The sequence below is a fragment of the Leptonychotes weddellii genome, chromosome 1 (assembly GCF_054177405.1).
Source record: "Leptonychotes weddellii isolate Sample4059 chromosome 1, ASM5417740v2, whole genome shotgun sequence".
Taxonomy (NCBI): domain Eukaryota; kingdom Metazoa; phylum Chordata; class Mammalia; order Carnivora; family Phocidae; genus Leptonychotes; species Leptonychotes weddellii.
Genome location: NC_138369.1, coordinates 15127867 through 15151342, shown reverse-complemented (window position 1 = coordinate 15151342; position 23476 = coordinate 15127867). Strand labels below are relative to the sequence as shown.

At 46.0% G+C, this 23476-nt stretch overlaps 2 protein-coding genes across 16 annotated transcripts in view; both read left to right on the top strand.

Annotated features, from left to right (window-relative positions):
* The first annotated feature begins 770 nt into the window (after positions 1–770).
* On the top strand, positions 771–7652 carry QARS1 (glutaminyl-tRNA synthetase 1). 2 transcript variants are annotated; one of them, XM_006750191.3, is made up of 24 exons: positions 771–924; positions 1073–1220; positions 1788–1897; positions 2053–2128; positions 2342–2406; positions 2980–3033; positions 3160–3220; positions 3517–3588; positions 3704–3789; positions 3964–4050; positions 4474–4573; positions 4694–4772; positions 4854–4962; positions 5055–5185; positions 5272–5364; positions 5477–5614; positions 5703–5790; positions 5880–6023; positions 6126–6230; positions 6421–6513; positions 6632–6759; positions 6854–6920; positions 6995–7120; positions 7510–7652. In XM_006750191.3, exons 1-24 carry the CDS (start codon positions 808–810, stop codon positions 7558–7560), a joined length of 2328 nt encoding a protein of 775 aa, XP_006750254.1. In that variant the 5' UTR covers positions 771–807; the 3' UTR covers positions 7561–7652. The 2 variants fall into 2 exon arrangements, with proteins under 2 accessions (XP_006750254.1, XP_081673515.1); XM_081817389.1 differs by lacking the exons at positions 771–924; positions 1788–1897 and having other exon boundaries at positions 1089–1220.
* A 1186-nt stretch (positions 7653–8838) lies between these two features.
* Positions 8839–23476, top strand: part of QRICH1 (glutamine rich 1) — a 48525-nt gene continuing 33887 nt past the window's right edge. The window contains exons 1-4 of one of the 14 annotated variants that reach the window (XM_081817350.1): positions 8843–9003; positions 10455–10514; positions 12510–12729; positions 18654–18983. In XM_081817350.1, the coding sequence (XP_081673476.1) occupies positions 18675–18983 (309 nt within the window). In that variant the 5' untranslated portion in view covers positions 8843–9003; positions 10455–10514; positions 12510–12729; positions 18654–18674. Of the gene's footprint in view, positions 9004–9521; positions 12730–18653; positions 18984–23476 lie in introns of those variants that run through there. The other 13 variants (XM_081817344.1, XM_081817312.1, XM_081817333.1 and 10 more) reach the window with 13 other exon arrangements.

Below are 23476 nucleotides of genomic sequence, written 5' to 3'. Positions count from 1 at the left end.
ACAGTTCTCTTTTAGCCTGATTCTCAGCAGGTCCTTGAAGTCCAGTGAGAGACTGTGGGGAGATTCCCCCAAGCACAATAGGCCTCATCATGAAGATTGTATCCCCTCTCCCCCACCCTATCCCAACTTCAATAAAATATCTTGTCAAACACTTGGCAGATGTATTTCAAGGTCTAATTTGCTTGTGGTTTTTGTGACATTTGCGTACTTTGGCAAGGGAGGGTAAGTATGTCAGGAGATTTTAAACCAAATCATTATAGAGAACACCTTCGAGGTCCCTCTGTCTCCTAGCCAGGTGTTGTCTAGGTGGGCGCCTGAAAAGTGCCCGACTTAGGGAGCCCCCCTATCTGCCTCTGTGCTGGAGTCTTGACCGGTTTCCCGGGGTTCGTTTTTTTTTTTTCTCAACCGTTTCCATGACAACTCCAAAGCTGTGACGTCAGAAATGTGACAGGAACTCGCAGTTGCTCCCAACAACAGAAATCGGATGGTCCCAGGGTTTCCTGCTTCTGTGCAGAACACCTTCCCTCCAGGTCCGCGGCAAATCTCCCCTAAAGTCCTGCCGCCCCCTACCACTTCACTCCTTCAAGCGACCCGCAGCGCGAAAACGGAAGTGAAGCCCCCGGAAAGAGCGGTTTGGGCGGCCTCTGTCTTTTAAATGGCGCCGACGAGCCTGGATAGCCCGCCCCCTCTTTCCAGGAAGGCTACCATTGGCTGTCCCTGGCGGCTTCGCTCTCCTATTGGTCAGTGGGCTAATGCCAACGTGCAGATTGGCTCCAAAGTTTTCTTTCAGTTTCCGGAATCCCAGCAATGGCGGCTCTGGACTCGCTGTCGCTCTTCACCGGCCTTGGCCTGAGCGAGCATAAGGCCCGGGAGACGCTCAAGAACACGGCTCTGAGCGCGCAGCTGCGCGAGGCGGCGACCCAGGTGGGAGTCCCTCTGCCCTTGGCCCTGGCTGCCGAGTGTGCTCCAGTACCGGACCGGGTCCCAATCCCGACCCCGACCTACCAACCTTGTCTAACTCATGTTTTTCTTACTGGGCGTGGGGCTTCTCTTCTGACCCCTTGGACCGCAGGCGCAGCAGACTCTGGGCTCCACCATCGACAAAGCTACCGGGACCCTGCTATATGGCTTGGCATCCCGACTCAGGGATCCCCGGCGTCTTTCTTTCCTTGTGAGCTACATAGCCAATAAGAAGATCCACACCGAGCTCCAGCTGAGCGGTGAGACCCCTGCCTGCCCTGCCACTTCCACCTCCCAACTCCTCCCTTCAGCCAGTACCCCTGTCTGCCCTTTCTGCCAAGTCCCCCAGTGTCTCTTTATATGCTCCCACTGCACTCCTCTCTAAACCTAGGCCCTGGCAATGAAGAGTGGAGAGGGTTGCCCCTGGTGAGACTGAGTGGGGAACTGTGTAGATCTGAGGGAAAGCCTCGCTCAGAACACTATTCTTTCAGGGCGCCTGGGTGGCTCAGTTGGTTAAGCGACTGCCTTCGGCTCAGGTCATGATCCTGGAGTCCCAGGATCGAGTCCCGCATCGGGCTCCCTGTTCAGCGGGGAGTCTGCTTCTCCCTCTGACCCTCCCCCCTCTCGTGCTCTCTCTTTCTCATTCTCTCTCTCAAATAAACAAATAAAATCTTTAAAAAAGAACACTATTCTTTCAGAGCTTCTCTAGGATAGTGCAAGGCTTAACTTCTGAGGAAGCCAACTTGTGATTATTGGGGTTTCAAGGGGCTAGGGCCTTGTGTAACTTCTTGGAGCTGAGATGCCACTCATTGGTTCTCCTTTCTCAGCTGCCCTTGAGTATGTGCGAAGTCATCCCTTGGACCCCATCAACACCGAGGACTTTGAGCAGGAATGTGGTGTGGGTGTCATGGTGACCCCAGAGCAGATTGAAGAGGCTGTGAGTCTTTCCTTAGGCATTGGGTACCTCCTTAGTACTGACCTGGAAAGGAGTGGCTCAGCTTCTCCACCCAGGAAGAGCCAGGGTGAGAGTGTGGGCCCCTAGAGCATTTCTGAAGGACACCTTTCTGAACCACATGGTTTGGCTTTCTGCAGGTGGAGGCCGCCATAAATCGTCACCAGCCCCAGCTCCTGGAGGAGCGTTATCGTTTCAACATGGGACTGCTGATGGGTGAGCAGGGCCTGGGGCAGGGGACTATGTTGTTCTCTCTGGTCATACCTTCTTTTCTGGGCCTCAGTGAGAGGGAGGAATAGGAGCACTTTAAAAGTGGTCCGGCTGGGCCCAGGCTCTGGTTCTTGAGGTCAGCCAGGACTTTTTCTTGTGAAAGAGAGTAGGAAGTGTCCTTCTTGGCCTTTCTGCAGCTCCTTGTGCCCATGTTTCTAGGAGAGGCTCGAGCTGTGCTCAAGTGGGCAGATGGCAGAATGATCAAGCATGAAGTGGACATGCAGGTGGGCAACTCCTTGAGCTGAAGCAGGCAAAGACCCTGCCATGGACAGTGCCTAGAGTCCACTGAGGGATACATGGGGGTGGGAGGGGAAGAGACCCTGTCCCTATTCTTGTGGTGGATAGTAGAGCCTAGTGTGGAGGAGCAGCACCTTGGTGGGCAGTAAAAGACTTGGGCCTCTGGATTGTGCCTATTTTCGGGTTGCTGTCCTCTGAACCTCAGTTTTCTCATCCTGTAAATAGAGGTGATATGGCTGTCATCTCAGATGGTGGTTGAGAATCACAAGAGGCTGATGGCTGAGGTAGTTTGTTGTCTTGATGCTGAGCCCACAGTTCCTCTCTGTAAATGGCAGTTTTTGTTACCTGTTTTGTCACCAGCTTTTGGACTCTCAGGGGGGGAAAGAGCATTTGAGGCCAGCAGAACCATGTGAGGAGCAGAAATGGGATGGGCTAGGTAGGTTCTTCAAGGCAGTGTTGGTAGGCAGGCCAGGAACCCCTTATGTGGGTAGGTGGGGTCAGTCAGGGGCTCCTTGAAACAGAACACTCCTGTTTCAGACCTGACTCTGGTTTCTGCTCAGGTTCTTCACCTTCTGGGTCCCAAGACAGAGACTGATCTGGAGAAGAAACCCAAGGTGGGGCTGAGTATGGTCCTGGGTCCCTGGGGATGAGGTGGGGTAGGGTGAGACTTCAGGCTGGGGAAGGGAGTATCTGACCCCAGTGATCCTGAGACCCTGACCCAACTTCTGGGCTTCTCTCAGGTGTCAAAAGCTCGGCCAGAAGAAAAAGACCGGAGGACAGCAAAGGACTTGATGGAGAATGGTGAGAGGTTTGAGGTCCCTGTCACATTCAGCTCCCTGACTTCTAGGCTTTCCTCCTGATGGGTTCTTATAGCCCAATCTCCTCAGGCCATTAGCTTACTCATCACCCTGCCTTCTGCTGCCAGACACTAACATGAGGAAACTGAGAAGTCTGGCTTTGTATCTCTTGTCTCTGAGGTTGGGGAAAGAGGGACCTGCCTGGTTCTCTTCTGGTTGCAGGATTTTATCCCTGAGCTGGATGGGGTAGCTGTATTCAGAGGATCAGAGGGTAAGTTTTCTTTGGTCTGTTCTTCACAGGTGAGGCGGCTGATCAGGGCCTGTCTCTGATGGAGCAGCTCCGAGGGGAGGCACTTAAGTTCCACAAACCTGGTGAGCTGGCAGATCAAAATCCTGGGGAGGGTGAGATCTTGATAGCAACTCTTATAGCCAAAGTAGGGAGCCTTGGGTTTTAGCCCAGTCCTCAGGCTTGTTCTGGCCCTGGCAGGTGAGAACTATAAGACCCCAGGCTATGTGACCACTCCACACACCATGGACCTACTGAAGCAGCACCTGGAGATTACTGGAGGACAGGTGTGTGGAAGTACTGTTGGGCAAGTTAGTGCCGTCACTTGCCAAGGGACCTGGGCTGCCTTTGTACTGCTCCATCTAACCTATCACCGTGGCCTCCCTGGGAAGGGGCATCTGTTCCTTGAGGGTAATCTCAGTTCTGGCATCATTCCTCTGTTCCCATTTCCCTTATCTCAGGTACGGACCCGGTTCCCGCCGGAACCCAATGGAATCCTGCACATAGGACATGCCAAAGCCATCAATTTCAACTTCGGCTATGCCAAGGTGAGTGTGTGGGGATCTGGCAGTCAGGGTGACCACTTGCTGCTCCCAAGACTGGATACCAGAAAGGTGTCCCTGCCTTTCCTGCTACTCCTATAATGTGCCCAGAGCAGACAGAAGCTATGGAAGGGAATCACATATGTGATTCGAGACCAGGAATCCATTGGGCTCATGGGAAAAAAGCCGTAGGTGAGGCAGTGAGTTCAACTTTGGTGAAGTGCCCAGTGCAACTCCTCAGGCTTAGAAAGAGGATGTCTGGAGTTGGTGTAGGAGGCTTTGTTTAAGGCATTTAGATATAAGAAAATGAGTGAAACTCTTGAAGGCGTTTTCAATTTTGACATGGGAGAGCTCTGAGAATGTCCCAGTTTGATGAGTTGGACTCTGGAAGCTGATGATGTGAGAGCTCACAGATTATATGATTCCTAGGCTAACAATGGGATCTGTTTTCTGCGCTTTGATGACACCAACCCTGAGAAGGAGGAAGCAAGGTTCTTCACTGCCATCTGTGACATGGTGTCCTGGCTGGGTATGGGCTGGGCAAGGGCTGGGAAGAAAGACCTGGTGGTCAGCGGGCGTCTCCTTGGGCTATGGCTTGCCATTGGGTGTCCCTGGCTAGTTGCTCATACTGTGCCTTTTTCTGCCCCAGGTTACACTCCTTACAAGGTTACATATGCCTCTGACTATTTTGACCAGCTGTATGCCTGGGCTATGGAGCTCATCCATAGGTGAGGCCGGGGCTGTCATGTAGAGCCAGGTAGGCTGCCCAGGACATAGCCATCCTGGGCGCTCATACCTCTTCCCCATAGGGGCCAGGCCTATGTGTGCCACCAGCGAGGAGAGGAGCTCAAAGGCCATAACTCGTTGCCCTCACCCTGGAGAGACCGTCCCATAGAGGAGTCACTGCTGCTCTTTGAGGTGGGGTTCTGGAGGGGCAGTTGGGTCTGGGTGGGTGCTGAGGAGGAGATGCCCCTGTGCTGAGAGGCAGTCTGAGCCCTTGCTCCTGTCAGGCAATGCGCAAGGGCAAGTTTGCGGAGGGTGAGGCCACACTGCGCATGAAGTTGGTGATGGAGGATGGCAAGATGGACCCTGTGGCCTATCGAGTCAAGTACACACCACACCATCGCACGGGGGACACCTGGTGGGTGTGAGCATGGGGTGGGGTGGTGGGCCATGGGTAAGGCAGACTGGGGCTGGATGGTGGGGCCTATTGCCTATGCTCTGCAGGTGCATCTATCCCACCTACGACTACACACACTGCCTCTGTGACTCCATCGAGCACATCACCCACTCGCTCTGCACCAAGGAATTCCAGGCCCGGTGAGGGAGCTGGGCCCATGGGGTGGGTAGGGCCAGTGGGATTCCAGCAGCCCTTCCTGTGGTCTCTCTCTGGTCGGAGGTGGCCAGACCTGACTCTACTCTCCCACCCCAGACGCTCTTCCTACTTCTGGCTGTGCAATGCATTGGATGTCTATTGCCCTGTTCAGTGGGAGTACGGCCGTCTCAACCTTCACTATGCCGTTGTGTCTAAGAGGAAGATTCTCCAGCTTGTGGCAGCTGGTGCTGTGCGGTAGGCATGACTGTTTGCCTCACTGAAGGTTGGAAGTAACTAGTGGCATATACTGCCAAAGACCTTCTTACCACCTCCTTGCCCACAGGGACTGGGACGACCCACGGCTCTTCACACTCACAGCCTTACGACGGCGGGGCTTTCCGCCTGAGGCCATCAACAACTTTTGTGCTCGGGTATAGCCCAGTGGGCTGCGTGGGCAGGTGGGGGCTGAGCAGAGCAGTTTGTGGTTGTGGCTGTGAGTGATGCTGATCTTTCCTGCTAGGTGGGGGTGACAGTGGCACAGACCACGATGGAACCCCATCTGCTAGAAGCCTGCGTGCGTGATGTGCTGAATGATACAGCCCCACGGGCTATGGCTGTGCTGGAGCCTTTACAGGTCATCATCACCAACTTTCCTGCTATCAAGGTAGTTGTGCCTCTATGTGTGTGTGTTGGGGGTGGTGCACCTGGGTCTGGGCATGGGGGTCCCAGTGCCTAGTGTGACTCAGCCACCTATCTCCTGCTATAGTCCTTAGACATCCAGGTTCCCAACTTCCCAGCTGATGAGACCAAGGGCTTCCATCAGGTTCCCTTTGGACCCATGGTCTTCATTGAAAGGACTGATTTCAAAGAAGTAAGTGGGGGGTGTGAAGGGTCCTGTTTGCTGCTGAGCCCTGTCCTGAGATCCCTTCATCTCTTCTGTCAGTTTACCTACTTCCTACTTCAGATGAGCCAGCCCCTGCCAGAAATGGGGGTGGGGAGAAGCCTCTTCTACCTTTTTGACCTGTGCAGTCTCTTGTGTCCACACCACTTCCTACCTCTAGGAGCCAGAGCCAGGCTATAAGCGCCTGGCATGGGGCCAGCCTGTGGGCCTGAGGCATACTGGCTACGTCATCGAGCTGCAGAATGTTTTCAAGGTGAGAGCGAGCTGCAGTCTTCCTACCTCAGTGCCTGCTTCGGAGAGGATCTGGGTGCGTGCAGCCTCCAGTTCTAGTAGTGGTCCCTGGGTCTAATTGTAGGCTGCTTGACTTCCAGGGCCCCACTGGCTGTGTAGAGAGCCTGGAAGTGACCTGTAGACAGGCGGATGCTGGAGAAAAGCCCAAGGCCTTTATTCACTGGGTGTCACAGCCTCTGACTTGTGAGATTCGCCTTTATGAGAGACTGTGAGTGAACAGAGCTGGGGTGCAGGCAGATACAAGATGGGCATTGCCTGCTGTGGCTACCCAGCTGGAGTCTTAACCTTCCTTCTGGCTGCAGATTTCAGCACAAGAACCCTGAGGATCCTGCTGAGGTGCCTGGTGGATTCTTAAGTGACCTGAACCTGGTAGGCCCGTAGGATATAAGGTGAGGGTGGTGGGTCTCTCTGGCTGGATGGCCACCTTAATTCCCTGCCCACAGGCATCGCTACAAGTGGTGGAGGCAGCGTTAGTGGACTGCTCTGTGGCCCTGGCAAAGCCCTTTGACAAGTTCCAGTTTGAGCGGCTTGGCTACTTCTCCGTGGATCCAGACAGCTGCCAGGGACAGGTGCTTGAATTTACCTACCTGCCCTTTGCACAACAATGACGGTGGATGCCATTTACTGTGCCAAGTGCTCTGTCAACATTCCCTTAGTTAATCCTTACCACCTGAGATGGGGTTCATGTTTTACTGATGAGGAAACAGGTTCAGAGATCCATGCACAAAATTTGTATGAACCCTGTCTTTCTTACTCCTCAAGATGTAGGGATCAGGCATAGTGGTTGTTACAGTCCTTATAGAATGGAGGCCCAGAGCCATCCAGTCCTCTACCCAAAGTCATAGTTACTGAGAACCCGAGTGTCCTGACCCTCAGCTGTGAGGGTAGGGTCTGGTGAGGTCTGGGCCTCCTAGCCTGGTTCTGGCTTGGTCGTCATTCTTCCCCATCTGCCATCCAGCTTGTCTTCAACCGGACTGTCACACTGAAGGAGGACCCAGGAAAGGTGTGAGCTGTAAGGAAGCCCCGTGGAACTACCTCATGCTTCTGGAGGCTAGGGGTACCCAGACTCCGTATCAATAAAGAACAGCTAAATCCCCTGGAGTCTGTGTGTTATCTGTCTGCACTTCCAGCTCCTGAGGACCTTAGAGACTTGCTGGGGGTAGGAGGAGGTGCCCTGCACAGAGAGCAGTACTGACATCTTTGAAACCACTGGTGCACTTCTTAGTGCTCTAGGGCAGGGACCTGGGCCTGATTCGAAATCCTCTGCACCTGGTCTGGGGGGACTGGCAGGTTCTGGGTGCTGTTCCACTTGTGCTAGAGGGATCTAGAGGGTTTGTGTCTGCCTGTGTGCCTAGGTAGATGAAAACAGACCTGGTTCTCAGTCCAATCATTCAGCAAATAATTATCAAGTGCCTACCACGTGCCAGGCACAATGAGAAGAGGAAGACTTGTGCGATGGCCTTCTAAGTTGACCGTCTAGTTAGGCAGACAGAGGGTGACCAGGCACTGTGCAAGAGAGCTCTCCCTGGGGCCTGTGCAAGGCGGGAGGAAGTTCCTGACCAATCCTGTGCCTAGACTACTCTCAGGAGGTGACTCCTTAGGGAACCCCTAAGGACCAAGGCGATGTTTGCCAGGGCAGGAGGAACAAGTGCAAAGGCCCTGAGGCCCTTTTAAAAAAAAGGCTATAGCCAACTGGTTGCCCTCTGGGGTAGTGTGGGCTACTCGCGTGTGCCTGCAGCTTTAACACCCTCCACATTTTCCCTGTATACAAACACCAGGCTAGTAGAGGCCCGCTTTAAGGTGGACTGAGTTGCGGAAGGCTGGATTAGGACGACAGGCTATTGAGGAGGGGGTTCCCAAATGTTAAGGACTCCTGCACGAGAGGGACTCCGGGCTTCTCAGGTGGGACGATGGTACGGGGGCGCAGAGCCTAGGTCAGGGGCTGTGGGGGCTACCTTAAACAAGAGACGGGGCCCCGCCCCACGTGGGGCTACGCGACTAAAGGAGGCCCAGGCACGCTGCAGAAGGGTCCAGAGAGCAAGCCTGGAGCCCCGACCCGCCCAGGCTCCCAACTCGAAAGGCCGAACTCCGGCCCTGACTCCGCCCAGCATGGAGGGGCGTCCGAGGGCGGGGCGCCCCGCCCTACACTTCTGGCTCTACTCGCCGTTTCTGCAGCCGGAGGCCCGGCCTCTCGCCTCGGCAGAAGCGTTCCCTTTAAGGTTGGCCAGGAGGCAGTCTCAATTCTCGCGGGATCCGACGCTTCGGTTATCGCGAGAGGAGCATTCGGCACCCATTGGCTGTGAGGGTTGAATGTAAGATGGCGCCCAGGGAGCTGTGAGGGGAAAATCCTGTCGGTCTTGGAGCGGCGACGGCGGAACCGGGGCCCCGAGCGGTGCGGCGGGGCCGGCGGGTAGAGCGGCGGCGGCGGCGGCGGCGACGACGACGTCGCCGGGTGAGGGCTGCAGTAGGGGCAGGGATGCGGCGAACCTGCGGGCCTGAGACAGCGGGCCCACCCCACACAACGGCGGGCGGGGGCGGGCGGGCGGGCCGCTGCCGCTGGGCCCAGGAGACCTCGGGGCGGCTCCGGAGCGGAGAATGTCCCTGGGCTCGCGCGCCTCCGCCCCTTGTGGGGTGGGGAGAGGCAACTCGGGGACTCGGGTGGGCGCGGCGCGCGAACGCGCCCCGGTGCTCGCGCGCGGCCGGGCCTGTTTATACGCGGGCACGCGCGCGCTGTGCGGCCCTTGGGGCGCGCGTGGCCGCCGACGTGCGCGTTCCCGGTTCGGATATCTCCGCTCCTGGTGCTGCGGCTCTTGGGCAAGAGCGGCTTTCTGTGGCGCGCGCCCGCCCGCGACCCCCGGCTTCGGGGCGCGCGCCCTGCTGTTGGGTGGCGGCGCCGCCGCCGCGAGGACGCGCAGGACACCTCTGCTGCGTGGAGCGGCGGCGAGCTGGCGGGCAGCTCGCAGTGTGAGGAAGGTTGTGGGTTGGGCCCTTCCTGCTCTGGTGACGTCCCCGGACCGCCGTGGCCTAGGCCTGGGGAGAAACCAACCGGCTTTGCCGTCTGACTGGAGACTCCGCTCTTCTGCGAGGCGAGCGAGATTGCTCGTTCTTCTCGAAGAATGCAGTGACCTGAGGCCAATGTGCGGGGAGGGTGCTGCCCTGTTTCTGAAACTGAGCCCTGTAGGTCTGTGAGGGCAGCGAGCCCCCTCGAGTTTCCTCACCTTGTTCTGGTGCTTTGTGCTGGAGAGGGAAGGTTAATCCTGGAAGGCTCTTCAGCGGTACCTGCTTTCTTGTCATTGTAAAGTAATTCTTGCATAAGCGCAATTCCTACACGTCACCTCTGTGCGCTCCGGAAGGGGATCCTCTTCTGTGGTCGTGAAACTACCCGAGTTTTAAAATTCCACTTCAAATCCTTAAATGCAGCCTTTTCTTCTGTGCGGGCGGGAGGAGCTTACTTGTATTCTGTTAAGACTAAGGAAGGCCCGCTATCGATCAGCCAAAAAAGTTGCCCAGAACAAAATTAAACAACCTGAGAAATCTGTGCTTTGCCTTCTTTTATAATTACAAAATTCTCCAACAGAAATTTCTAAAATCTGTTCATATATCACTGCAGAAGTCACTTTTGATGTAGAATTTCAATTCAGCTTTTTTTGTTGTTCTGGTACTAGGGGAGTTCTAGGTTTGTCCTAGAGAAATATGCACTTCTTTTTTCTAAGACAAGACATCAGACTGTTTTACAGTCTTGGTTAATTAAGTTGAAGGAAAAAGAAACTAAGGAGGTAAAATTAGCAACCAAATTTAATAATGATGGGGGTAGTTCTTTTAATATACTGTATTTTAAGAACAAAGTTAAAATTTAAAAAGAGGCTTAGGATGGAAAGGACTTCTTTGTTCTATCTTCTTCAGAATGTTACAAGTCTTAAGAACTCAGGACAAGCAGCAGAAATACATGCAACATGGTGACTGGTGAGTTAAAATCATTCGTATGCTGGAAATATGTGTGCAGTCTTTTTCCTCGTAGTATTGAAACATTACAAATCCTGCCAATCATTCTGGGTGCTGTCTGACAGAAACTACTAAGTGCTGGGAAATCGAAGATGTGGGAGAACTGCATCTTTGAATCCAGCCACAGTTTGCTGCTTGAACACTTTTCTTCTCTTGAAATGTAAGTCAATGCAACTTTCAGGTTTTAGCATTAGGACACATCAGCTTTTCTAAGGACCTTAAATGGTTCAAAGAAAAGCAGTAAAGTTTGATATAGGCTTAAAATTTTAATATACCTTTTAGGCCTGCTTATTCTGGGATATCTTTGTTTTTAACTGTTAAGTTTGAGATCTGCCTTTTAAATTGGTGTTTGTAGATAATATTTTTTGTAAGCTCATTAATTTAGATTTACCTACTAGAAGATGTCTTACTTCCAGCCCTCTGTGATGAATAATTTGTGTACCTTTTCATGAACCTTTGCTTTCCACATTCCCTTTCCAGCTTACATTGTTGCCATTTCACACAAAAGATCAAATAGGGATTCAAATTTCTTACAAATGTGAATTGCTCCCTAAATTAGGTAACCAAAGTCAGGGGCTCTAGGTATGGCTGTCTTCCATTATGACAGCTTCAGAATCAGGGATCTCTTCCTTAAAGCTTGCATGCTGTCTTTTAATTTAATCAGTTGTGGTTTGTTCTTTATGTGTCATGCTTTTTGCTTGTCTACTTTTTAAATGGCCACTCTTTATCTGTAGTCTTATACTTCTCAGCCTCAGAATGAGATGTTGTATGAGCACCTGTTCTTTTCTGTTACTTTGTACTTAGTTGCCCTGCATTTTGTTCCAGATGTTTTAAGTCCTCTCCAGGCTAAATGCTCCATTTGTCACACTGGATTGTGATTTCTGATTTTGGCTGCATGAACAAATGATAGATTAACCTCTTGCTTTGCTGAAAAGGGGGAAAGAATGAACCTTTGGTGTCACACTTGAGGCTAGAGCGAAATTGTAGGTAGAGCTGGTTGGCTGTGTCAGAAAGCTTTTTTTTTTTTTTTTTGAAATATCTATCTGTAAATTCAGGTGGATCTGTATAAAATTTAATGAAAAGTTAATTGTAATGAAAAGTAAAATGAACAAACTGTGTAACACCACCTCTTCAAGAAGTGGAACAGTGCTAGCACCACTGCACCCTTCATTGGTCCCTTCCTAGTCATAGCTTCTCAACCACTAGAGATAATTTTCATTCTGACTTCTGTGACAGTCGTGTTCTTTTTCTTTTTACTTTTATCACCTTCATATCCCTCAACAACATAGTTTTGTTTGCTTTTGAGTTTTATGTAAATGGAATCATGCTGTATTTTATGTTTTCCTTCTTTTAGCGTTGCTAAATTCATCCATGTTGTGTGCTACTGTAGTTCATTCATTCCAGTTTCTTTGTAGTATTCAGCTATGTGACTGTATCACAATTTACTTATCCCTTCTACTATTGATAGACATCTAGCTTTCTTCCGGTTTGGACTGTTATTAACAGTACTACTGTGAACATTGTTGTGTAAGTACCTTTCTATATGTGTGTGTCATACACACCTAGGAATAGAATTCCTGGGTTATATGAAGGGAATATTGTCAACTTTACTAGTTAATGCAAATGGTTGTGCCAGTTTACAGCCCATCAGTCTTTGGCGGGAATGTGAATTTAAGATCCTGGTTGAAAGTGTGTTGTCCAAAAATAGAACGATGGCAAAAATGCCCCTAAATCAGGGATTCCTCTGGTAAAGACATGGGGTAGATGAATGGCCCAATAGGATAATTAATACCTATCACAAACCCTATATTGGTTTAGTATCTTTTAAGAATAGAAGCGTATCTCCCAATTTCCTTCTTTGAAATGATTCTTTATGTTAATTAGGACAAATGTGACTGCAACTCCTTAAAATAGAAATTGATTTCTTTTTTAATGTGAATGTGTTCTTCAAGCCAGACTTACAAAGCTGTGAGGAGCCATCTACACATAGAGTAGATGTGAACAGTGAGAGGGGCCCAGTAACATGACTGGGTAAACAGGAAGAGGCAGGGCTCTGAGGCAGCTCAGAGTTTCTTCTTTTAGTCCATCTCATATTCAAGACCCACCTTGTGGAACTGCATGGGGAACTGGGAAGAGGTATCAGAAATTTGAGGCGACCCAAGATAGGATGATTCTGGTGAGTACTTAAGTCTTCCTTTAGTACCTAAATAGAAAAAAGAAACTGGCAAAGAGACCTATAAAAATGTAATAGATTGTTCCTTTAGAGTAAACTTTGTCCATCATACCTTCTTGTGTTCTAGCTATAAAATAATAAAAGTAATGATAACTTTAATACATTGAGGGCCTAAATCTATGTCAGACACTGTGCTAAGCTCCAGTAGAAGGTACAAGGGAACTACTAGTGATTAATAGGTGTATACAAGTGAAAATTTCCTAGGTCTGTTGGTGTGGGGTTTGTCTGTTTATTGTTTTGCAAAGCAGCTATGCTTAAAAGTATTCAGAAGCAAATGCTTGTTTACAGACTCCCCTACCCCAGTGAGCCCCAAAGTGTTTTCCTCGCTCTTTCCTTTTTGACTCCCAGAAATTGGGAGTATTCAACTATCCCTTCAGCTTCATGTTTTTTGAAGTATTTTAATTAATCAGTTTATTTACTGCTCCTCACCAAGTCTTTGACTTGGAGCTAATTAAGAATCTTGCTTCTTTGGGGTGGGTAGAGAGTTTCTCTATTTCTCCATTACCAAGGCTCACCCTGTGTTTCTTGAGAGCAGCATCTTGAAGAAGTTAACAATCTTCATTATTATGCAAGCTCTGGTGCTTGATGATTTTGTCTTTAAGAGTTTCAGATTTTGAGGGAAAAATCATGCTATGATCAGCCAGAATTGTTTGTGTCTATTACTGTTACTGTGGTATAATCACTGTGTAAAAAGATTAATTTTTAATTATCTTTTTGATTTAATACAAATTGTGGAAAACACAGGGGAGTATTAAACAGGAAGAAATATAAGTTCTCTGTGATTCTGCCACCAAGACATAACTACTGTTGGCAGGTCCTTTTGCATTTTTTTCCTTAGGCGTATAAACAATACTGGGATATATAAATACAATTGTATTGGTTTCCTTTTCACACATAACTTATTTCTGTGTTGTTAAATTTAAAAATTTAAATTAACTTTGTGTTGAGGGGACAAGGAATCTTCCAGATATTAACATTTCCCTCTCTCTCTCTTTTTTTTTTTTTTTTTTTTTGCTACTGTGTTAATGGAAAGATCTGTAGAACACTTAGTAAATGCTTAGTAGGAGTGGACTTTCTTTATATGAATTTGGTATATGATAACAGTGGCATTTCAAGTCAGTGGGCAAAGGAATTTCAATAATTCAATAAATAATACAGGGATGAGTTGTTTGCTCTTTGGAAAAAATAAAATTAGACTTGTACCTCACATTATGCAAAATAAATTTTAAATGGATCAAAGCATTGTATTAAAAAATTACACTGTAAGTCAAAAAAATTATAGGTGATTAACGACCTGATTTTATGGTAGGGAGGGCTTTTTCTGAGCATAAAAACAAAGGAAGAAACCATGATCACCACTATTGAGAATTTGCTTAATTTTTCTGTGGGTTTTTTTTTTTTTTTACTCACTGACTAGTTTAACATATTTAAATATTATTTCTGAAGCTTTCCCTCCACCCCCCACCCCTTCTAAACAGCACTTTTGTGTCAGGTCAAATGCTGACTTAGTGTATTTTCATTATTGGGATGTGTCAGTCTGGTGGATACTGCCAAGTGAGCAGGTTAAAAGGACAAGAAATGAAGCCATGTGTGTTTTAGTCTGTATAAATGGGCAGATTGGAATGTTCTTTCAAATTGGCCTTTTCCATTAAATTTTTATGTTCTCCAGGGGGCGCCTGGCTGGCTCAGTAGAGCATGCAACTCTTGATTTCTGGGTTGTGAGTTTGGCCCCACCTTGGGTGTAGAGATTACTTAAAAATAAAATCTTTTTTTTTTTAAAGATTTTACTTATTTATTTGACAGAGAGATAGAGAGACAGCACAAGTAGGCAGAGTGGCAGGGAGAGGGAGAAGCAGGCTTCCCGCTGAGCGGGGAGCCCGATGCGGGGCTCGATCCCAGGATCCCGGGATCATGACCTGAGCCGAAAGCAGCCGCTTAGCCGACTGAGCCACCCAGGCGCCCCTACTAAAAATAAAATCTTAAAAAAATTTTTTTTAGGTTCTCCATTGAGTCCATTATTGGTTAATATTTTTAGCTTCCTCTGATTCATTGGTTCTCAAAGGATTCTTTGGACTTGTACAGACAGAGTCCGTGAAGAACCTCCTAGGGGCTTAGTGAAAGAAAAAAAGCAATGGGAATTGGGAAGCTGTGGCTTCTGCTTGAAGCTCCACTAACTACAGTGGGCTCTAAGCTTGGAGCACTGCAGAGGGTTTTTATACTTTGTAGTCTAAACTGTTTAAAATACAAAAGGTGTCTTTATCATAGGATGTTTCAGATATTTCGCAAAGAAGAATAGGAAGAATATCTGTTGAGCCTGTATCAACATTTTCTGAGTTTTATAGAATTTTCCTTCTTCAAACTGTTGGTGTTTTGTTTTAATGAAATCCTAAAGAATGAACTTTGAGACTTCATAGCAGAAACATTCCCAAGCTTTTATTCCATTCTTTTTTTTTTTAATTTAATTAATTTTTGAGTAGGCTCCATGGGGCCCAACATGAGGTTCGAACTCACGACCCTGAGATCTTGACCTGAGCTGAGATCAAGAGTTGGACACTTAACTGACCAAGCCACCCAGGCACCCCTTATTCCATTCTTTCTGAGAGCTGAATATCCATCTTATTTGTCCTTTTTGGAATAAATTTATAGTTGGACTAGAGTTTCTTACAGTGATTTGTCTTTTTTTTTTTTTTAAGATTTTTTATTTTCTGACAGAGAGAGAGACAGCAAGAGAGGGAACACAAGTGGGGGGAGAGAGGGAGAGAGAAGTAGGCTTCCTGCAGAGCAGGGAGCCCGATGCGGGGCTTGATCCCAGGACCCTGGGATCATGACCTGAGCCGAAGGCAGACGCTTAACGACTGAGCCACCCAGGCGCCCCCTTATAGTGATTTATCTTAAGATCCTATTCTAGAAATACAGGTAGCATTTGTTTGGAGCAGAATGGTTTTTATCATCTTTGGAACCTTTATTTAAAAAAAAAAAAAAATAACATCCTGAGTTTAGTTTGGTATGAAATGCTGTATTCTAAAATGCTGTAAACTGTTGATTAATTAGAAGCTCTACTCCCTTCGCTAAAGGCTTGTGAAAAATAGAGGATGCAGGACTTTAGTTTCCTTATTTTACATAGTAGGAAGTCTAGAGATACTCTAAACTTAGTAAGTCTGCAAGTAGAGGTTTAAAGCTATATGAAAGTGATCATGGCAAAAATAACAATGTGATTGGCAGGGGTTGGTGAGAGGAGGATGATTTAAATGCCCTAAACTTACCTTTCCTGAAGGACAGGTCAGTGTTTAAAATTGGTAGATCAAGAAAGCATACTTGTTTTTTTTGTGGGTTTTTTAAAATTATTTTTCTGTACTATTTGCATATTTTTTCTTAGAAAATGGGTGTGTTACTTGTACTTTCCCCCCACAACCAAAACAAAAACAAACCAGAAAACTAGGTTATAATTCTACCCTGAAAACTAAAGAAAAGTTGTTTCCAGAAAAAGAAGTTGGTGCGGTTCTCCTTTATATCTAATATCAGGCTTCAGATGAGGCTTAAGCCTCCTGATTACTGAAACTTGGAATAATGAAGGGAAATAAGTCACTAGAAGATTTAGGGCCTGCCTTTATCAAACAACGTTTGTATGAAGGTTTTCTGATTCTGTAAACTTAATTTGTAACTTTTGGGGGTATTTGTGTTTGTTTGTATTTATTTTCTCCCAGATTTGAGACAAAAAGAGGTTTTGCTACATGGTTCTCCATACTTTTTTAAAAAATTGCTTTGGGACGCCTGGGTGGCTCAGTTTAAGCATCTGCCTTCGGCTCAGGTCATGATCCCAGGGTCCTGGGATCGAGTCCCACATCGGGCTCCTTGCTCAGTGAGGAGCCTGCTTCTCCTTCTCCCTCTGCTGCTTCCCCTGCTTGTGCTCACTCTCTCTCTGACAAATAAATAAATAAAAATCTTTAAAAAAATTAAAAAAATTGCATTGACACAGCTATGATTCTAGTACAGTCTTCAGAATTCAAGCAGTCTCTCAGTATTTTATGGGAATGCAACTAATTGTTGAAGAAAATAAATTTGGGGAAATGTAAGTTTCAGTTGACCTCTGCCATTCTTTTATAATGGAGGTGGAAAACTGAAATATGTAACAGCATGGTAGAGAACCAGTTAATTATGTTCATATATCTCCTCTTTGTTCCTTTTTGAGCCAGAAGTGTAGGTGTGATTAGGTATTCAGAGTCAGTCACATGTCGAGCATTTTGTAATGTTGTTGGGGCTATATTATGAAAGCACCCAGATATAACTTGTATAGTATACTTACAGTGTCCCACAGAAATGTTGCCAGTGTTAGTAACTTAATAGCAGTAAGAATCATATGTTTTCTTTGGTCTCACACTTGTCTGGATATATAGGTTCTTTCCCATGATATATACTAACCATTTACCAAGAAAAAGGGTAACATTTATGGTTGTAAGTTATAGATGTTACGGAGACAAAAGAGCCATAATCCTTTTTTACATTCAATTGCAAATACAACATACATGTATATACATATATGTACCTACTGTGTGTCCGCCATTCAGAGAGTTTCGGGACACAGTCTTGTCTGCCAGGAGTTTAGTCAGGTGGAAGAGATGAGATGATTACCCATATGCCTTATGTCTGTAACGTAAGGTAGAACATCTGGGCAGTGAAAGAGAGACTGGTATTTCTAGCCTTGATGCCCTTCCTTGATGGCTCAAGGAAACAAATCACTTTTCCATTTGAGATTGACGGAGAGTCCTTTTTGGCAAAAAGGTTCACATGGTTTGTGTGACTCTCATATCCTGCTGCTGCTTTTGTTCTGGAGGTGGTTCTGATCCAGAGGGGAGGGAACGGTATGAAAGCAGCAGTGACAGGGCACTCAGCAGTCCATAGATAGATTGCATGGTTACCCCCTGGTAATTGAGAATTACTATCTATCCCTGCAGGTTAAATCTTAGGGTAAATACCACAATGAAAAACTTGCTGAATTAATTTCTGAATTTTAGTAGTGACCTAGTTAATTTAAAGCACTATTCAACTCCCTCCTCCCAACTAATTTTAATAATACTAGTTAGTACTTAAATAGTGCTATCTATGTTGGATGCTCTTCTAAGTACTTTACATATGTTTAACCTTTATGGCAATTCTATATGGTAGATACTCTTTTGTCCCCATTTTATACACAAGAGAACTAAGGTTAACTAACTTGTCCAGGGTTTCAGCGCTAAGGAGAGATCAAGCTGGGATTTGGACCCTGGCAGGCTAGCTCCAAAATCCATGCTTTTGACCAGTAAGTTGTGCTATAAAACAATGTGAGCAGTATATGGCAAATGGATTTTTGGTGTTTCTGGTGGAAGATGAAGTATATATTCCCTTTCTCTAGGGTCTTGCTACAGCTAGATGGCATATGTGTTCTTCACTCTAGGACATCATTGGCAGCAGAAATTGAACATGTCAATAGGAATCCCTGCTCCTAGCTTCCTTGGTAGTCCTCTCTGTGATGGTCACAGAGTAGTTTTGCATGTGACTTTTACTGTCCAGTGCTTGGCTCTGCAGAGAAGATGGCATTGACCTAGTGCTGGGTGGAGAGTGTGTTTTCAGCCTGTTTCATCCAGTACTGTGACGCATGCCTTTGTTTTTTGTTTTCAGTGTGATAGTTTGATTTAAGAAATGTTTATAGAAACAATTTTTAGACACTGTTAACTAAAAAAAGAATAAGGTGGTATAATAACTTTATTTTGAATTCTAGATGTACAAAGCTGCCTTGAATATTCCACTCTGTTGCAAGCATGATTGCTCTGCATTTCAGAATATGAAAACAGTAGCATGATTTTGACTTCTGACATTTATTTTATTTTTAGGAACCCTGAGGACTCTGCAATATGAATAATTCTCTGGAAAACACCATTTCCTTTGAAGAGTACATCAGAGTAAAGGCGCGGTCTGTCCCGCAACACAGGATGAAGGAATTTCTGGACTCGCTAGCCTCTAAGGGGCCGGAAGCCCTTCAGGAGTTCCAGCAGACAGCTACCACTACCATGGTGTACCAACAGGGTGGGAACTGCATTTACACAGACAGCACCGAAGTGGCTGGGTCTTTGCTTGAACTTGCCTGTCCAGTCACCACCAGTGTTCAGCCGCAAACCCAACAAGAACAGCAGATTCAGGTTCAACAGCCACAGCAGGTTCAGGTAAAAGGGAGATGTTGAGGTGCATTCTGTTTAACAGATTTTATTTGCCATCAGGGTTTTGGTTAGTAGGAACATCACATCTTATATACAAATGTCCAAGGTTGTTTTCACTAAGGGGAGTACTCTGGTATTTTAAAAAACATTTTATTTAACATAAAGGCTTTCATAGTACAGACTAAAAATATTTGCAACTACCATAAACTAAAAAGATTACAGATACTTGCCATTTGCTTTGGAGAATTGAACAGTATAGGAATTAGTGGTCTTCTGGGACTGGATTTGGATGTGACACAGCTGTGCGTAACTGAAGGTTCCCTTTTGTCTGTGTCACCCTGAACAGATCAAGGGCAGAGGAGGGGCTCGTGTTAGCTCATTATTTAAAGCATGACGTTTGAAACTTGTTTTAAAATGGATATGATATATTTTAGTGATCTTCATTTAGTTTTGTGGTTCCCTGACTTAGGTCACTTGTAGATTTCTAGGTCTGCATTTACTATTTGTAATCCTCAGGAAATGCTAATTGATAATGAGCTTACAGAAAGAGGAGAAACTTAATACATTTGCTGAGAAGGTAAAAGTGCCTCTTTAGGGGTTCCTTATATGAAACTAACAGTATGCTCCATTTACAAATGCTGCTTTCTTGCTCCTGTCTATTGTGATTCTGTTTCATTCTGCCCTCACTGCTTTTTCCACCAAGAGAATTAGAAAGGGTAGAACCTCACGGACGGGCAAGGACTGTGGAGAGGTGTGTCTGATGAGATAGAAAGACTGTGGCCTCTTTGCTTCTTAGGAATGCAGGCAGGTATATTGGAAGGACCTGGGCTCTGGAGTAGGATTCCTAGGTTTAAATCTGGCTTGACCTACTATTTGTTGACATGATTTAAATCTTTTCAGCCCTAGATTTTTCATCTGTTAAATTTAGTGAGACTGAATGAGATAATAGACAAGAAAACATTTAGCACGTAGAGGAATGCAGTCATTGTTTTTTCCTTTTTTTTTTTTTTTTTAAGATTTTATTTATTTGACAGAGAGCACAAGCGGGGAGCAGCAGGCAGTGGGAGAGGGAGAAACAGGCTTTTCGCTGAGCAGGGAACCTGATGCAGGTCTCAGTCCCAGGACTCTGGGATCATGACCTGAGCTGAAGGCAGACTCTTAACCAACTGAGCCACCCAGGCGCCCCTGTTTTTTCCATTCTTTATAAGGAAGGAGGGGTACAGGAAAGGTAGATAAGAGGAGGCTGACTTTTTGGTTTGAGAAATTATTCTGCTGTTACTTACAGCATGGACTTCCTTTTTCCTAAGATTAAAATGGTTTGGGATATGGGCGTCAGACTGGCTAAATCCGTAGAGCATGCGATGTGACTCTTGATCTTGGGGTCTTGAGTTCAAGCCTCATGCTGGGCATAGAGCTCACTTTAAAAAAATAAAAGGGAAAAAGAATGGTTTGGGATTTGAGTCTAAAGTGTTGTTTGAGACTTTATGTTTAAGATGGCTGACCTCAGTTATTAACATCATCTTCTTTCCTCAAAACACCTGTAAATAAAAGAAGAAATATAAATATAATAAATCCATGAGATACAAGCACTGAGCATGGAGCTTGCTTAAGATTCTTTCTCTCCCTCTGCCACTCCCACCACTTGCGCTCTCTCTCTCACTTAAAAAAACAAAAAACTCTTACAGCAGATATAGTTTCATTAATTACTGGCTTAAGCCAGAGGGATTTAATTTTTCTAAAAGTTGGCTTTGTAGATTTAATTTAAATAAAGATTAAATTGATACTAATTAATGTTACTTACGTGAAAATTGACATTGTTAATCTAAAGCTACCAAAATCATGAGCCAGATAATATGACTGACGATACAACTTTATATAAGACTCCGAAAAAAACATTTTTTTTCTGAGTGACATCAGAATCAAATATACGCCTTGCAGTTACAAAATTATTATACAGGGGTGCCTGGGTGGCTCAGTTGGTTAAGCCTCCAACTCTTGATCTCAGCTCAGGTCTTGATCTCAGGGTCGTGAGTTCAAGCCCAGCTTGAACGCTCAGCTCCATGCCCACTTAAAAAAAAACACCACAGAATTACATACGCACGTCAGTTTCTTGAGCTCTTTTATAGGTCTATCTATACTCAGTTTAAAAAGATAGTTTTTTGGGTTTTTTTTAGATTTTATTTATTTATTTGACAGAGAAAGAGAGCACAAGTAGGCAGAGCAGCAGGCAGAGGGAGAGGGAGAAGCAGGCTCTCTGCCCAGCAGGGAGCCGGACATAGGGCTCGATCCCAGGACCCTGGGATCGTGACCTGAGCCGAAGGCAGCCGCTTAACCAACTGAGCCACCCAGGTGCCCCAAAAGAATAGTTTTTGAAACTAAAAATAGCACATGAGACATAGGGAGGTCAAGTCCCTTATCAGTAGATACTGTTTGCACCCAAACTGTTTTAACTGGAGCCTGTGCTTCTAAATAGTGTTTCTAATACATAAAGAACTCTTAGAAAGTAGAAAAAAATAATCTAGTAAAAAAAAAAATGAACAAAGGATATAAGTAGTTTATGGAAGAGGAAACACAGGTGGTGATCATAAGCATATCAGATGTTTCATACTACTGGTGATTATAGAAGTATAAATTTTAAAAGTGAAATATATTTCATTTATTAGATAGGAAAACATTTATAAAGATTTCACCCAGGACAGCAAGGATATGGAGAGGTTAAATTTGTCACTTTGGGGCGCCTAGGTGGCTCAGTCAGTTAAGCATCTGTCTTTGGCTCAGGTCATGATCCAAGGGTCCTGGGATCAAGCCCTGTGTCTGGCTTCCTGCTCAGTGGAGAGCCTGCTTCTCCCTCTCCCTCTGCTGCTTGTGCTCTTTCGTTTGCTCACTCTCTCTCAAATGAATAAATAATCTCTTTTTTTAAAAATGCGAAAAAAAATTAGTGTAACTTCTTGGAAGTGATTTTGGCAATACTTGTCAGATGTTTAAGTGTGTATACCTTTGGTCTTGCATTTGTGTTCACAGATATATGTGTATATAGGGGTATTCACTGCTGCACTAATAGTAGAAGTAATACTAGAAACAAGTCACTCAGTAAGGGAAATGGAAAAATGGTACAATTGTAGTGTAGTGTCCTATGTGCCAGAAGAATGAGGTAGATCTATGTATTTTGACAGGGTAGGATGTTTAACACATTGCTGAGTGTCAAAACCAGTTTAGTATCACTGATTTTTAACATGTAGAATGTAGTGGTCCTTAAATAATAGTAGTAAAGTTCAAAACAGTAATTGGGTTCAGGAGTGGGGTGCTAAGGAGGAGAGCTCAAATTTTTATTTGTTTGTTTGTTTATTTTTAAGTAGGCTCCATGCTGGGCTTGAATTTTTTTTTTTTTTTTAAGATTATTTATTTGAGACAGAGAGAATGAGAGAGAGCACATGAGAGGGGGGAGGGTCAGAGGGAGAAGCAGACTCCCTGCCAAGCAGGGAGCCCGATGCGGGACTCGATCCAGGGACTCCAGGATCATGACCTGAGCTGAAGGCAGTCGCTTAGCCAACTGAGCCACCCAGGCGCCCCTGGGCTTGAATTTTTAAGTAAACATGAGGGACTCCTGGATGACTCAGTCAGTTGAGCATCTGACTCTTATTTTCAGCTCAGGTTGTTGTCTCAGGTTTATGGGATCAAAGCTCTGCATTAGGCTCCCCACTTAATGGGAGTCTGCTTCTCTCTCTCTCACTCTGCCTCTCCCCCTGCTCACATGTGCTCACTCTCTCTCTAAAAATAAATCTTTAAAAAAAAAAAAAAAAATGAACTAATTTTGTGATGAAATGAAAGTGCAGTTTGGAAATATTTTGCTTTGAACTTGTAGGTATAGGGCAATGATTCTTTTTTTTTTTTTAAGATTTATTTATTTATTTGAGAGAGCGAGAATGAGAGAGAGAGAGAGAGAGCACATGAGCGGGGGAGGGTCAGAGGCAGAAGCAGGCTCCCTGCCGAGCAGGGAGCCCGATGCGGGACTCGATCCAGGGACTCCAGGATCATGACCTGAGCCGAAGGCAGTCGCTTAACCAACTGAGCCACCCAGGCGCCCCCTTTTTTTTCTTTTATTATGTTATGTTAATCACAATACATTACATCATTAGTTTTTGGTGTAGCGTTCCATGATTCATTGTTTGCGTATAACACCCAGTGTTCCATTCAGTACGTGTCCTCTTTAATACCCATCACCAGGCCACCTCTAGAACCCTCAGTTTGTTTCTCAGAGTCCATAGTCTCTCATGGTTTGTCTCCCCCTCCGAATTTCCCCCTTTTTTCCCTTCCTACTATCTTCTTTTTTTTTAACATATAACGTATTATTTGTTTCAGAGGTACAGGTCTGTGATTCAACAGTCTTACATAATTCACAGTTCTCACCATAGCACATACCCTCCCCAATGTCTATCACCCAGCCACCCCATCCCTCCCACCCCCACCACTCCAGCAACCCTCAGTTTGTTTCCTGAGAT